Source organism: Phyllobates terribilis, unplaced genomic scaffold (genome assembly GCF_046119375.1).
Source record: "Phyllobates terribilis strain yellow unplaced genomic scaffold, ASM4611937v1 Scaffold_3__8_contigs__length_932513732, whole genome shotgun sequence".
Taxonomy (NCBI): Eukaryota; Metazoa; Chordata; class Amphibia; order Anura; family Dendrobatidae; genus Phyllobates; species Phyllobates terribilis.
In genome coordinates, this window is record NW_027362763.1 from 381,985,861 (window position 1) to 382,003,560 (window position 17,700).

The window sequence follows — 17,700 nt, forward strand, 5'->3', positions numbered from 1 at the left end:
ATGTAAACACGCCCCGCACTATGACTTACTTCCAACTTTGTACTGATGCACTGCTGAGCCAGCTGTCAGTTAGTGCCGGGGCGTGGTTACAACTGCCGCTCACTATGTACTGAGCAGTGACTGAAGCCACACCGGCTGTGCCTCTGTGACTGAAAGCCGGAGACTGCCGAGAGGAATAAAGCTACTTTCCTCCCAGGAGCCTGACTTTCAGTATGCCAGCAGCATGGCTTTAGAACACTATTAATGTCACAGTGTGACTATGGGATAGCAAGGGACAATGGGCTCCTATTCTGTTCCTCAGACTAGGAGACCCTAGGATATCACTGTCCCCAGGATTACCCCTGATGGTGGGGACGCCTGGGTCTCGTTCCTCCCTATGCTCCTAAATAACGATAATCAGTTTCTCCCTCTACCCCCTACCTTCCCAGGGAGGTTGGGCAGAAGTGTATGGCAAAACACAAACAAGATAGACAGGGAAAAACAGAAGTAGAGTCACACAGCACTCTCACCAGAATAAACAAACAAGCAACACAGAGACACCAAAGAGAAAGGAAAAACGACACCAAAAAACGCATGCAACAAACTTAGAAATAACCACCAGTAAGCCTGGATATGTCCACCTCTCCAGACCAGGACAACAAACTATAGCTACCATTACCTGAATAGTAAAGCCAGCATATATAGGAGGAGAGAAGATATGACTGGTCCTCCCACAGCATGTGACTAAAGGAGATTAACAACCTAGATTAACAACCTATCCCAGCAGAGAATTAACTCTTGCTAACCTGCCTAGGAGCTACAAGTCTTTGAGTCGACGCCTGAGTCTCCCTGTGCTGATCATAGCCATCAATGAAGTTAACAGGAAGAGTGCAAGAATCTTTAGCTTCCACAGAACCTGATGCCGCCATGACAGTCAGTGATACTTCTCCCGCCTTGACTACTGCAACCTCCTGCTCTGTGGCTTCCCTTCCAACACTCTTGCACCCCTCCAATCTATCCTAAACTCTGCTGCTCGACTAATCCACCTGTCCCCCTGCTATTCCCCGGCCTCTCCTTTCTGTCAATCCCTTCACTGGCTCCCCATTGCCCAGAGACTCAAGTTCAAAACCCTAACCATGGCATACAAAGCCATCCACAACCTGTCTCCTCCATACATCTGTGATCTAGTCTCCCGGTACTTACCTGCACGCAACCTCCGATCCTCACAAGATCTCCTTCTCTACTCCCCTCTTATCTCCTCTTCCCACAATCGCATACAAGATTTCTCCCGTGCATCCCCCCTACTCTGGAACTCTCTTCCCAAACACATCAGACTCTTGTCTACCATGGAATCCTTCAAAAGAAACCTGAAGACCTACTTCTTCCAACAAGCCTGCAACCTGCAGTAACCACCGCCCCACCACATTACTGCATGACCTCCTCTACCCCCACCTACTGTATCCTCACCCATCAATTGTAGACTGAGCCCTCACAGGCAGAGTCCGCTCTCCTCCTGTACCAGTCGCTGACTCGTTTTGTTAAGATTATGTAAATGTTTTTGCTATGTATATCCCTATCACATGTAAAGCGCCATGGAATAAATGGCGCTATAATAATAATAATAATACTAGCAAAAACCTCCTTGCGACAATTGACCTGCAGATTATCCCCATACCTGCAGGTGCCCTTTAAACGAAAAATAGCGCACATGTGGCACTGCTATTTACAGTAATTTAAACTAGGAACACTGGTCCCTTATTCTGGAGTTTGATGGCTTGTTCAGTGGTTGTACTCCCTGATCTAGTAAATACAATCTTTCCTGTGGATAGGTCATAACCTAATACTTCTTTAAAAAGGTTGCCCAGTAGCAAAATAGATAAGAGGCATGGAAAAGTGATGATGTCAGAAGGAACATATAACTTTAATCTTATTTTGCTTTTATTCCCAACAGATTATGAAAGATTTTAAATAACCGGACAACCTTTCTACACGATCAGGCTGACTGATGTTATAACAATGGAAGTACACAATCACAATTTCCCGGGCACATGGCCATTTCTATTACATTTTAATGCTGTTATTTTTGAGTGATTTAGTTTCTCTTTTTAAAATCTGCATCTTATATCTCGGAATCACTATGAAAAGACTTTTTCCCTGAACCCTCTAAAATAAATCGATGTAAGCTAATTAATTATGCTAAGCTTTAGCGTTTCCAACAATGTTCCCTATGTTCCTGTGACCCCACAGCACAGCTTTCCCTGAGATATTAGACTACCAGAAGTACACATTTCTTTGTGATAACCTGGAAACCACATAGTTACCGTCACATCAGAAAATTCTAGTCTCTGCTCCATTTTTTTCCTTCTGCGAGACACTACTAGAGTGAGGTCACAGGAGAAAATGGACAGTTTTGTCATGCTAATCAGCCACATGGAAATGTGGAAGTCTTGAAGGATGGATCCAGTCTCTTCACATAAGAGTGAAAATAAATGGTGCCCAACCAATGAACTTTCACTACACACTATTTAAACTACATCTAATGCTGCCATTGCAAAGTCTTCCATATTGCCTGGGGGCCACAAGCAAGAACTTGTACTCTTGAGGCATTAATCATTTCGTTGTATACCCCATGCCCTTAAATACAAGGATAAGGGTTAGATTAGTGTTATTCTGCTGGATTGTGCCGGATATATGACATTACTGACTTGATAGCTGGTGTAGCCTACTTTTCAGATCTACTGTCTCAGTACTGGACCTTACTGCCTAAACTTTATATATAAAAAATAAACAATGGATCTTTACAATGTAAATTAGGTAACTTACAAATACCATTCTACTAGCCTAGTTCATGGGTTTCTCCACTGGCTACTTCGCTGCAGATCAGAGATTTTTAATTTTAATTCTTTTCTGGACAGCTTATCAAAATATCATGGACAGGCAATATTTTTTATGGACACACTGGAAAATCATAATAGATCATTATGATAAGTGACACATTATCTACAGCCCATAATTCTGATATGAAGATATTACCAGCATTCACTGTAAACTGTAATATAATGATAATTACAGTCAAAATAATCGGTATAAATTTCTTCAACCTCACAGACATCTCAATCTTTTTTCACGGACAGGGTAAAACAGTGTCCTATTTTTACGGCTGTCCAGGAATTTCTGGACGGTCGGCATCCCGGCTGCAGATTCCAGCCACCGCACTTCTGGCTCCATGGTTGACACAGTATAGAGTTTCCTATGTTGTCATATGACTGGAGCAGTGTGTGAAGGGAGCCGGCTGATTAATTTCAATTGTATGCACATCGCAGGAGGAGGATCGCTTAGCTATTGAAATGAGCTGTTAACCAGTCCCCTTTACTCACTGCTGTGGTCCCATGCCGACATGCAAAACACTGGAAGTGTGCGTGCACACTGACACTGCCTCAGCCCGGCCACAAGCACACTGGCTCTGCACTGAAACACCTGGAAAGGAGCCAGGGAAGAGAACGCGCCCACTCTGACACTGTGTGCATGAGGGTTGGGTTCAGGTAGGGTCACGGTGCATGCACAGACAAGAGGCTGAGTTCAAGCAGTGCTCAGTCTGGGCAACTGAGCGATGTCAATCAGATACAGGGGGAAGTCCCCCAAATGCAAAATGAGATGGAATAATGGTGCACAAAGCCATTGGCACTTCCAAGGGTGTACTGATGCCCCCTCATTTGCTTACGAATTAGAAGTAATATTCCAATTTTTATAGGGACCCTATATTGCTACACAGCTAATTTAATATCTATTTAGGGGTGACAAACAAACTTTAAAAAAAAATAATATCAATGGATAAAAAACTTTACTTAGTTTCTTTGGCAAGCTTAAATGGAATGTCCGTTACAGGACAACTCTTTCTTTTAATGCTTAAGTGCCCTAAGTGAAAAAAAAGCATATACTCACATCTTGGACCGATGCCGTTCCTGAGTCCCCCAGTGGTTACATGACATTATTATGTCACGTGACCACTGGGGTTGATCAACAACCTTCACTCTTCGGTCACACGGAACTGTTTTATTTGATGGAACAAAATCAATGATAGGCCGCAGCGTTCACCTGACAAAACAATTTCATGTCACCATTGGGAGACACAGTGCCAACATTGCTGGAATGACACCGGTCCAAAATGTGAGTGTGTTTTTTTTATTCTACCAGGGCACTATGACACGTAAGAGGGGGTTATCCAGTAATGAACAACCCCATTAAAAGTGTTATATCATAAACTGATATGAAAATGAAATCCACTGAGAGAATCTGAATTCTGAGCCCTTGGTGAGCAAGAGCTGCATATTGTGTGTCACATTCCAGAGGTGTGAAGTCCGGAGAATGCCGTCTAGTCTGCTCTTACACAGAAACTCTCAGAGAAATCATCTCTTTGTTAAACTTTCCATAATGGACCCTTTTCACAAAGCCTCTGAAGCCTGAAATAATGAAGCAGCATTCACGTTTGGCATTTATAAAATAATGTGTTCAACAGACACCATAAGAAGAAAAAAAGCTGAGCCACAAACGCTGCAAAGAAGGACCCGGACCCGGTCCTATTTGTCTACCCTTTTATATGCATTACTTCAACTTTGATATACAGTAAGGTTTTTAATATAGGCAGTATAGGTACCGTCCCAATTTAGGGTCACCTTGCCGCTGGTGGGACGGCTTGTATACTTTTTTTGATCAAAAATAGTTCACTAAGTACCCTATATTTATTATGCAACTTTGCTTTACATTTATATATAATGATGGTAGGGTATGAGATATATTTTTGTCTTTTGTCTTTTGTAGGTTTTGTTTCTTTTTTGCTAGTGTGAACATGCTCCTATTTCTTGCATGTCTACCATCTTAGACCTCAGTTCACATTGCCTGGTTTTTTGTCTTGTTTGCATTCTGTGCAATTTAAGGGTGTGGCATCCCCTTTGTTGAGCTGACTGGTATATATGTAGCTTACCACGGGCCTGGGTGGTCTGGAGTTGGGACCCGGTCCTATTTGTCTACCCTTTTATATGCATTACTTCAACTTTGATATACAGTAAGGTTTTTAATATAGGCAGTATAGGTACCGTCCCAATTTAGGGTCACCTTGCCGCTGGTGGGACGGCTTGTATACTTTTTTTGATCAAAAATAGTTCACTAAGTACCCTATATTTATTATGCAACTTTGCTTTACATTTATATATAATGATGGTAGGGTATGAGATATATTTTTGTCTTTTGTCTTTTGTAGGTTTTGTTTCTTTTTTGCTAGTGTGAACATGCCTCTGTTTCTTGCATGTCTACCATCTTAGACCTCAGTTCACATTGCCTGGCTTTTTGTCTTGTTTGCATTCTGTGCAATTTAAGGGTGTGGCATCACCTTTGTTGAGCTGACTGGTATATATGTAGCTTACCACGGGCCTGGGTGGTCTGGAGTTGGGACCCGGTCCTATTTGTCTACCCTTTTATATGCATTACTTCAACTTTGATATACAGTAAGGTTTTTAATATAGGCAGTATAGGTACCGTCCCAATTTAGGGTCACCTTGTCGCTGGTGGGACGGCTTGTATACTTTTTTTGATCAAAAATAGTTCACTAAGTACCCTATATTTATTATGCAACTTTGCTTTACATTTATATATAATGATGGTAGGGTATGAGATATATTTTTGTCTTTTGTCTTTTGTAGGTTTTGCTGCAAAGAAGTGCAAGATGCAAAGTTAGGGCTCATTCACATGTCCGATTTTCTCGGATGAGTACTATCTGTGGTTTTCTACGGGGTCGGATTAAAATCAGGAATACAAGTCAATGGGTCCGTGAAAAAATTGGACTGCATTCAGATGACATCAGAGTGCAGTCCGATTTTCACAGACTGTCAGAATGGAGACAGAGAAACTTTTTTTAATTATTTCTCCACGTATGAGAAAAATGGATGACTATCAGAAAACACTTTGATCAAAGTCTGATCAGAATAATCAGTCAGTTTTTCTCATACACAGAAAAATGTTATGTGTAAATGAGCCTTTACACATACACCTAAATCAATCTGAATAAATGATTATTAAAGAAATCTCTACACTAGAGCACTTATATTACGCAGGTAAATATTTTTACTAAGCACCCCTGTCAGTGAGAGCATCGGTGCAGTCCATCCTCATCCATGATGATCACTCTGCTTTAGGTAGCATTTAAAGGGAGCCTGACAGCTAATACATGCTGCCTGATCTATGGGCACCCTGTATCAGACACTGGCTGTATGATCTCAGAGATCTATGGGCACCCTGTATCAGACACTGGCTGTATGATCTCAGGGATCTATGGGCACCCTGTATCAGACACTGGCTGTATGATCTCAGGGATCTATGGGCACCCTGTATCAGACACTGGCTGTATGATCTCAGGGATCTATGGGCACCCTGTATCAGACACTGGCTGTATGATCTCAGGGATCTATGGGCACCATGTATCAGACACTGGCTGTATGATCTCAGGCATCTATGGGCACCCTGTATCAGACACTGGCTGTATGATCTCAGGCATCTATGGGCACCCTGTATCAGACACTGGCTGTATGATCTCAGGCATCTATGGGCACCCTGTATCAGACACTGGCTGTATGATCTCAGGGATCTATAGGCACCCTGTATCAGACACTGGCTGTATGATCTCAGGCATCTATGGGCACCCTGTATCAGACACTGGCTGTATGATCTCAGGCATCTATGGGCACCCTGCATCAGACACTGGCTGTATGATCTCAGGCATCTATGGGCACCATGTATCAGACACTGGCTGTATGATCTCAGGCATCTATGGGCACCCTGTATCAGACACTGGCTGTATGATCTCAGGGATCTATAGGCACCCTGTATCAGACACTGGCTGTATGATCACAGGGATCTATGGGCACCATGTATCAGACACTGGCTGTATGATCTCAGGGATCTATGGGCACCCTGTATCACACACTGGCTGTATGATCTCAGGGATCTATGGGCACCCTGTATCAGATACTGGCTGTATGATCTCAGGAATCTATGATGGGCACCCTGTATCAGACACTGGCTGTATGATCTCAGGGATCTATGGGCACCATGTATCAGACACTGGCTGTATGATCTCAGGGATCTATGGGCACCATGTATCAGAGACTGGCTGTATGATCTCAGGGATCTATGGGCACCATGTATCAGACACTGGCTGTATGATCTCAGGGATCTATGGGCACCATGTATCAGACACTGGCTGTATGATCTCAGGGATCTATGGGCACCCTGTATCAGACACTGGCTGTATGATCTCAGGGATCTATGGGCACCATGTATCAGAGACTGGCTGTATGATCTCAGGGATCTATGGGCACCATGTATCATGTATCAGACACTGGCTGTATGATCTCAGGGATCTATGGGCACCATGTATCAGACACTGGCTGTATGATCTCAGGGATCTATGGGCACCCTGTATCAGACACTGGCTGTATGATCTCAGGGATCTATGGGTACCCTGTATCAGACACTGGCTGTATGATCTCAGCCAGGTATGTATGACTCTGAAATGCCGCAGCCTTGGATTGGACAGCGTGTATCAGCTGTCAGGGTCCCTTTAAATTGGCAGCCTTTCTTCCTTTATTAACAGAGTTATGACAGTTTTGATGGATCCCTTGGAAAATGAATTCTAATTATAATGTATTTTTTGCATTATGCTTTCAGTTTTTTTAGTGACAGTCAGACTGGTGAGGGTGACTACAATATTCTTGCCATTAAAAAGCAATAAAAACACATTGGAAGAAAGGCAAAAAGCAGAGTAAAGTGGCAGAATTTCAATAGCTCAGAACTTTCTTTCCAATGTTTCAGCTTTTATCACTTCCAAGTGTCAGGTTGTCCCATGTGTCATTGTATGCTCTCCACCTTAATCTACAGTATGGCATCGCCAGCCCACGTGCCTGACAGACAGAACTGTATACTGCGAGTCATCCAGCAACCCTTCTCACCAGCCTAGACAACTGTTCATTGAGTAAGTATATGAGAAAACAGCTGAAGACAAACATGCCATAAACAGCTCGCTGCAGTCCCCAAGATCCCATACAACCAAGCTTAGTAGCCCATATCCAAGTGGAATTATTCACCACTGAACAAACGGACACACATTCCTCACGATGCTGTGTCATGTCATTCCAAGACTGGCCCAGGACAGGATTCCTACAGCTGACACCACTAGTTTACACATCACAACAGCTGAAGGCTGCAATGTATTCTACATACAATTAGTGGCAACGCAGCTTTTTAATGCTCAAAAAGGTAATCGTTAAAATATAATGGGATTAGTTACTAATAAGAGATGGTGGCGAATCAAAAGTACTCTTGGACCAGGGCTCCCACACCATATGATTACCATACATTGAGTTCTCCAAATCCCTAGCAGAAGACACAGCATTCTTCTGCCAGACCCAGAACAGCCCTCCAAGGAAGATGTAATATTTGTATCAAATTTGCCTAAAATTTTTTACCTTGTTCATAATGGCATCATCTACAAGTTTTGGCATTTTTACACCAGTTTTTCCCAGCTCTAACAAAATGGGCAGGGCTGGGATGGGACAGGGGCAATATGTCACAGCTCATCTAATTCAGTCCCAGTAACATTTCCATTGACGGGCGCATGGAGGCACACACCACTCATCAGAGGTTACAGATTCATGAAGCAGCGTGTACCTCTTCATGAATAAGGAGCGTCTGACTCCACCATGTGTCTCCGTGCTCCTGCGGCTCAACCGTGGACACGGACATGCGTTGCGTCTTCACAGACCGCAGCATGTCAATTTCCGTTGTGGAGATGCTAGTCTCTGCAAGAGAAATTCTATCAGTGCAATGTATAGGATGCGGTGAATCCGCATGGTTCAATGAACTCATGCAGATTCACCAGCGTGCAGCACTTTGGACGCAGCACAAGTATGCTGCCATCAAAGCGCTGCCAAAAAGGATTGTGTGCACATACCCTGAGCATTTTTCAGCACACACATTATATATATATAATATATATATATTATATATATACACACACACACACACACACACAAATTAATTGATGATTATAAAAGTCGAACAGGCAGTCTAGTAGGAAAAATGAGGACCATCTAAGCAGTTTTAGTAGCACTTTGCTGTTGTCTGAGGATAGTCATGAAGGCTAAGGTCACAACCAACTTTCTTTTGCCGTTCCTCTGCAGATCTATGTGTCCATATGGTCGCAGCTTCTGTGTCACCTAATACTGCACATGCTTCTGGCATAACGTCACACATCATCAAATACCCGGATCCTTTCTTAACAGAGGACCATGAAAAAGACCACCACACTGGCCGAAACGTTGGAATTCATCTGTTTTCATTAATGCTGGATTCTAATAAATATATTTATCTTTGCAAAAGCATCAAGCCTACATCTCTTGCTGTGCTGACTTTACCCCTTATGATATGTCATCTAATTCTGCGTCATATTCCCCCGTCCCCTATATGTTACACAATACTGAATGTACAGGATAATCGCATGTAGCAGCACATGGTTTGTTGGCACTCTGTTACCATAGAGACACATACGTCTATATAGGAGATGTAGGCACAAAATAGTAGGATATTTGCAAAGGATACAGTGAACTAATACAAAATACACTGGTTACAAATGAATGCATGTGTTTTGGGGAAGAAGACCATAAATCAAAGATATGTAAGAATCCTACACACCTGGTAGCCTGGAATATCAGAGCATCTGACACTCGGACGTCTACATGCCGGCCCCATTAATGTCTGTGTGTGGGACTATACAATGTTGTATCTGATGAGCAGTAAGATTGCTGGCTGGTGAGATCACCGTCGTGTAGTGTCAGCATCCTCATACACACCAGTGAGGTCATACTATAGGGACTTCTTTAAATAAAGCCAGAAAGGCTGAGAAACCCTCTATAAATTAATGTGTTTCCCAGACATCCAATTTATCCTTCCAGGTGCAATATTGCTATAAATTCTTGTGTGCACGTAGACGACGGTACCTTGTAAGCCAGCAGTCTTAATATATGTCAAGAGACCAACAAGGGGTCCAGTTACCCGGGCTTTCCATGCACGCAGCCATCCATTACGAGGTGGGTAAGCGGGGACAGCTTTATTACCTTCATTGGCAGCACTTTACAGTAATGAGAGATGCATGATGGGTTGTTAGTATCGTTCATATAGGATATTAAATATAAGGTGGCGGTAAAATGGCTGCATATTTTGGACATATATAGGAATGGAGCAGAATCGGTAACCCAATGCTTCCATCCAGGCTTCTAATACAGCATAGTAAAGAATCCATTGTACAGTGCCCTTCTCTGATCCAGACTCATTACTGGCTGAAATACTCCTCTCACACCAGAAACAAAAGATTTCCTGTCAAGAAAAAAGACATTTTTGTATTTTTTATTGGGAAATTCAACCCAGTTATATCCACTACAGCAGGGTCATCTGTTCAGTAAAAGGACCAATTGACAGTGGCTATACTGTGTGGTTGATGACCTAAGCAGTGTTCTCTAGGGATACTCCCTCCATTATTATCCACCTTTCCTTTTATTATGCTTTGCTTATATAGCACCATTAATTCCACAGCGCTTTACAGAGATTATCATGGCTGTCCCCATTGGGGCTCACAATCTACATTCCTTATCAGTATGTCTTTGGAGTGTGGGAGGAAACCCACACAAACATACAAGCTCCTTGCAGATGTTGTCCTTGGTGGGATTTGAATCCAGGACCCCAGTGCTGCAAAGCACCAGTGCTAACCACTGAGCCACCACGCGTCCCTGACTTTCCTCATTTGCTACCATCGTGATATACTATTGTTATTTTGTAGCTCTGTATAAGCTAACGAGACAGGAGAAGCCTAGACTATTCCTGCCTTGGGTCCTCTAATCGCACCTCCCTAGGCATGATTGACAGCCTCCATTAAACCCCCATTATGGTAAGACCGCGGGCACAAACGGCACGTATGAGATTACTAACAGTCCTATCATGACCGGGATTGTAAGGGGTTGTCAATCACGCACAGGGAAGAGCGACTGTCCTACTCCTGCCGCAGAGCTGAAAAATAAAAGTACATTTATAAAAAACAACAGTATGAGGGAAAAATACCTTTTCTGAATACAGGAATCAGAATGCATACTACTATTTTATTTTGGGGACAGTTTCGCTTTAAGGCGTACCATCTAGTCCCCAAATAACACTGCTGAATTAGTAAACTAGGGAACGTTGCGGCTTCCTGTGCTGTGTATTTCCATAGGTGACGGACTGAATGTGGAAGCCCCAGGTAGGAAGCCTATCACTGCTCGTGGCGTTCAATTCAGTAGTCACAGGTGCGGTCAGGCTCGGACTGGCCCACGGGGCAACAGGAGAATCCTCCAATAGGCCCCTGTGAAGGACTGCTAATAAGTAGTGCTATTATACTTGATTCACAATTTGGAGAAACAAGTATCTAATCATTCATTAAACAAGCTGGCAAATTAATATTATATAGAAGCAAAAATAAATTTGTGTACTAGGGTCATGTTATTTTTGCATGTAGCTGAACAGTGGGCCCCAAGAGCCAATGTTACTGGTGGACCTTTGCCAATCCAGTTCGACGCTGGGTGAAGTCCCTGCACAGGTTGTATGAACTGAGACCTGCCCTGGTAATATGCCGTGCATTGGCTATGGGCTGTGACAGGACAGAAAGCAGAATTCTGGAGCACATCAAAGTACTTGTGTTACCCGTATTCTATTGTGATCCCACGTCCCATCTCATTCTTTCCATATGTCCCATGTTGGACTAAAGCTGCATATAAATGGATTACTGGCTGCCCAGGACTGAACGTGGCCGCTCTTCCAGCAGATACAACAGATGAGATAAACGTCCTGAATGTTTTATCACAGCATAAATCATTCACATATCTTGCTACAATTAGAGTGCTCTTCCCAGGAAAATGCACTCAGCCGCAAAAAGGAAATGGAACTACTGACCTATTATTGTAAAGTAACCAAGAAAAATGTATTAGGGCCATTTCTTAGGCTGAATGCACCAGAACGAGCTGCCATGTGAGAAAAAATCTGGTACGTCTTGTTCACATTTATTATGTCTTCTAGAAAATTTTTGATCTTGGCCAAGTTAAGAGGGTGTATCTGGGGTGTGGTTTAAAGGGAATCTGTCAAAACTATCAACCCCCAAACTGTTTACATGGTCATATGCTGTCTGACTGGAAAAATGGCTGTTTTTAATCATATGCAAATGTGGCCTAAGTGCTCTGGGAGTGTCAAAGCACCTCCCAAGCCTCTACTTCCTTGACTATATGGCCTGCCCATCCCCACCATCCTCCACGTGATTTGACAGTCAATCCAATGTGCCAAGTGGAGGACGGTGGGGCTGGGCAGGGAGTACAGCCAGGGATGCACAGGCTTGGGAAGTGCTTTTACACTGCCAGAGCACTTAAACCACATCTACATATAAATTAAAACAACGATTTTTCAGTTAAGGGGAAACAGATTACATCAGCTAGTGTGTGGATGACAATATTTTTCAGAGAGTAACATGACTATATAAACAGTTTTGGGGGGTGAATTTTTGCACTTACATTTTAATCCAAGTTTTTGCCGAAAAGTAATCTGACCAATAGGTACTGTACACAAAATGCACCAAATATCTCATCCAGCGTGAGGCGACACTAATCTGGTGTCTAATCTTAAGAGTTTAAACTGTTGAAAATATAATATAATCATTTTGCCATTGTTAAAACTATCAACCGAAAATGACATGACTGTAGTTATCCACCCATCTATGTCCACACCTGCATCCATACACTTCTCTCTATGCCTAGAGAAAGGTGTTAGTGTGCAACAATGTAGCACATTTCTATTACAATTACTCCAATCAGTAACAAGCATCGGTAAAACTGCAGAATATTACTACTTCTGATTAAATTATATGATAATGACCCTACACCATGAACGGTGGTCCTAAGACCAAATCAGGTACCTGATAGGAGTCCACTTATTGTAGTGATTAGTCTGATGGTATTGTATACTGTTAACCTTAAAACTAGGGGTGAATGGACTTACAAAGATTCATCACCCTTCTTTATGTCTGTCTAGGTTTTCACTGATTTTTAATGAGCATTATAATTAAAGGATGTTTTTAAATTCTTACATAATTGCTATGATAAATACAAAAAAAAGGGTTAAAATGAAACTGTACCTACATGCACAGCTCAGTAGGTATTATCTGGGCACTCCACACTGGCACAGATGCCCCAATATCTCCATCACACTCGGCCCCTTGTACTCCGGACTGAACAATCGCGTGTAGGGTGTGGTATGGGGTACTAGGGCAACTGCCCAGTTACTAATGATAACACAAGCCATTATAATGAACTAGAAGCGTGCCCACCACTGTGCCCGCCATATGGTGACAAGATAGAAGTGCACGACCAGGCGGCCAACAGCTGAAATCTCATTGTAGAAAGCTGATCCCGAGCGAGAAGATGAGAAGCTCGGGTAATCTCCAGATCCACACTGGCAACAATAAAGGGCAGGGTCTTACTGAGCCGCCAGCAGATTAGCGGGATGTTGCCTCTCCTAAACCTATAATGGCATTATCCTACAGACACATGGGCACTGCCACCTTCCTGGACGTACCACCAGCTGATGCCAGTGTCTGTGCCATCCTTCCAGGGCAGGAGCTGGCAGGAATATACGCAGGTACATCAGGGAGGCTGTCACTCGGCTGTGCCCTGCAGGGAGGCTGTCACCCGGCTGTGCCCTGCAGGGAGGCTGTCACCCGGCTGTGCTGCCTTATCTGCAGTAAGTGACACTGGCTGCGGCTATTTTCGGTGAGTGCCCTTCTCCCCGCGCCCAGTACCTTTATATCTCTCCAGCACGTCCTCATAGGCCTGCAGGTATTCCTGTTCTTCCGTGCGGGGCCGCGGGGACGACGAGGCACTCGCCATATAATAAGCCATAGCTGAACTTTGCGCACCGGCTCCGTGAGCGCTGTACACCCGGCCACCAGCAGCACAGACAATCTGAGAGGTGAGGGGCGGAGGAAGCAGGAATGGGGGGGCCGCTACTGGGAACGCCCAGTCTGTGCCTAGCCCCCGCCTGCCCACACTGACCAGGGTCCCAGCTGTCACAGGACTTCTCCGGGGTCTCACTGACAGAATGGGCTGCGCATGGACTGGGCGGTGTCCAGGCATTACACAGTTCTCTTCAGAAACCCCCCTCTTTCTGCGAGGTTGATAGTACCGCCCACAGCTATAAAATGAAGCGAGATGAACGCAGCCCCTCACTTCTGTGCTACTGGGAGAAGCATCTTCTCAGCTCCTGTCACCTCTCGACACAGCGACATCATTGCGCGTGTATCGGGGAGGAAAACACTCGTGTAATGATGCGAAGGAAGCAGAAAGCAGCCAGTGAGCTGTCCACGGCCACACCATGCCATATACTCTGTCCATGGCCACCGCATGCTATATACTCTGTCCACGGCCACACCATATACTCTGTCCACGGCCACCAAACGCTATATACTTTGTCCACGGCCACAGCATGCTATATACTCTGTCCACGGCCACCGCACGCTATATACTCTGTCCACGGCCACACCATATACTCTGTCCACGGCCACCACACGCTATATACTCTGTCCACGGCCACAGCATGCTATATACTCTGTCCACGGCCACAGCATGCTATATACTCTGTCCACGGCCACCGTACACTATATACTCTGTCCACGGCCACCACACGCTATATACTCTGTCCACGGCCACACCATATACTCTGTCCACAGCCACCCCATGCCATATACTCTGTCCACGGCCACACCATATACTCTGTCCACGGCCACCACACGCTATATACTCTGTCCACGGCCACCGCACACTATATACTCTGTCCACGGCCACCACACGCTATATACTCTGTCCACGGCCACCACACGCTATATACTCTGTCCACGGCCACCGCATGCTATATACTCTGTCCACGGCCACACCATATACTCTGTCCACGGCCACCCCATGCCATATACTCTGTCCACAGCCACACCATATACTCTGTCCACGACCACCCCATGCCATATACTCTGTCCACAGCCACCGCACGCTATATACTCTGTCCACGGCCACCGCACGCTATATACTCTGTCCACGGCCACCGCACGCTATATACTCTGTCCACGGCCACACCATATACTCTGTCCACGGCCACCACACACTATATACTCTGTCCACGGCCACCGCACGCTATATACTCTGTCCAAGGCCACCGCACGCTATATACTCTGTCCACGGCCACCCCATGCCATATACTCTGTCCACGGCCACCACACGCTATATACTCTGTCCATGGCACGCTATATACTCTGCCCACAGCCACCGCGCACGCTACATTCTCTGTCCACGGCCACCGCACGCTATATACTCTGTCCAAGGCCACCGCACACTATATACTCTGTCCACGGCCACACCATGCCATATACTCTGTCCAAGGCCACCACACGCTATATACTCTGTCCATGGCCACCACACGCTATATACTCTGTCCACGGCCACCGCACGCTATATACTCTGTCCAAGGCCACCGCACGCTATATACTCTGTCCAAGGCCACCGCACGCTATATACTCTGTCCACGGCCACCCCATGCCATATACTCTGTCCACGGCCACCACACGCTATATACTCTGTCCACGGCCACCACACGCTATATACTCTGTCCAAGGCCACCGCACGCTATATACTCTGTCCACGGCCACCCCATGCCATATACTCTGTCCACGGCCACCGCACGCTATATACTCTGTCCACGGCCACCGCACACTATATACTCTGTCCATAGCCACCGCATGCTATATACTTTGCCTACGGCCACTGCATGCTATATACTCTGTCCACGGCCGCCACACCATATACTCTGTCCACGGCCACCCCATGCCATATACTCTGTCCACAGCCACACCATATACTCTGTCCACGACCACCCCATGCCATATACTCCGTCCACAGCCACCGCACGCTATATACTCTGTCCACGGCCACCGCACGCTATATACTCTGTCCACGGCCACCGCACACTATATACTCTGTCCAAGGCCACCACACGCTATATACTCTGTCCACGGCCACCACACGCTATATACTCTGTCCACGGCCACACCATATACTCTGTCCACGGCCACCGCATGCTATATACTCTGTCTACAGCCACTGCATGCTATATTCTTTGCCTATGGCCACCACATGCTATATACTCTGTCCAAGGCCACCACATGCTATATACTCTGTCCACAGCCACCGCATGCTATATACTCTGTCCACAGCCACCTCATGCTATATACTCTGTCCACAGCCACTGCATGCTATATACTTTGCCTATGGCCACCGCACGCTATATACTCTGTCCACAGCCACCGCATGCTATATACTCTGTCCACAGCTACTGCATGCTATATACTTTGCCTATGGCCACCGCATGCTATATACTCTGTCCACGGCCACCACATGCTATATACTCTGTCCACGGCCACCACACGCTATATACTTTGCCTATGGCCACTGCATGCTATATACTCTGTCCATGGCCACCACATGCTATATACTCTGCCTATGGCCACCACATGCTATATACTCTGTCCACGGCCACCACATGCTATATACTCTGTCCACGGCCACCACATGCTATATACTCTGTCCACGGCCATCACATACTATATACTCCACACTACCACAGCAATGCATACATGAGCATGTGGAAGCTGTAGTGCACCACCATATACCGCAGCTCTTTATGTCCTATCTCCATGTGTCTCTAACCTCTTATCTTCTACCTGCAGGTTCAGGCTTTTCCTAGTTAACCCTTTCATAAACAGGCCATTTTTCATTTTGGCTCTTTCACTTTTCCTCCCCTTCCAAGTCTTAACATTTTTTAGTTGACATACAATGAGGGCTGAGGGCTTGTTCTCTGTGGGACGAATTGTAATTTAGAATGACCCCAGTAATTTTACCACACAATAAAAAATGAGAAAAAGATTCCAAATGAGGTTAAATGGTGAAAAAAAAATTCTGCCGTTGCATTTCAGATTTTGTTTTTACAGCATTCAATAAAAATGACCTGGCAGTATGATCTCCAATCTCAGAACAATTAGGGCGATATCAAATAATTAATACTTTTTTTCCCATATCAGTTAAAAAAAATTCTGAACTTTGTAGAAAACAAATCTGGTCTCTGTCGCCATTTTATGAGACCCCTGCATTCTTTATTCTCGATGGAGCGGTGTGAGGGCCTGTTTTTTTCTGACCTGAGCTGCAGTTTTTATTACCAACATTTTAGGGTGCATTAGACTTTTGATTACTCTTTATTGCATTTTTACGGGGGGGGGGGAATTACAACCAAAAAAACAGCAATTTTAGACGCAGTTCTTTTTTCCATTTTAGCATTTAATATAGGACTAAATATTTTTATATTTTCATAGACTGGAGTTTTACGGATGATGATGCCAAATATGTTTGTTCCTTATTTTAAATTTCTTTATATTTTATTTGGGAAAAGGGAGTCATTTAAACTTTAACACAGCCGGATGGAGCAGGCTCAGCTCCTGAACCCGCTCCATTACCCTACATAGGACTTTCCAGTAAGTCCTATGTAAAGAAGGGGTACTGGGGACTGTAC

General features: G+C 44.7%; 1 protein-coding gene across 25 annotated transcripts in view; it reads right to left on the reverse strand.

Moving 5' to 3' along the window:
* DST (dystonin) overlaps positions 1 to 17,700 on the reverse strand; it is a 744,334-nt gene that overhangs the window by 505,126 nt on the left and 221,508 nt on the right. Inside the window, exon 1 of one of the 25 annotated variants that reach the window (XM_073675446.1) lies at positions 13,895 to 14,205. The exons of the other annotated variants lie outside the window; for them this stretch is intronic. Coding sequence (XP_073531547.1) covers positions 13,895 to 13,994 — 100 coding nt within the window. The 5' untranslated portion in view covers positions 13,995 to 14,205. Of the gene's footprint in view, positions 1 to 13,894; positions 14,206 to 17,700 lie in introns of those variants that run through there. 25 annotated transcript variants of the gene reach the window in all.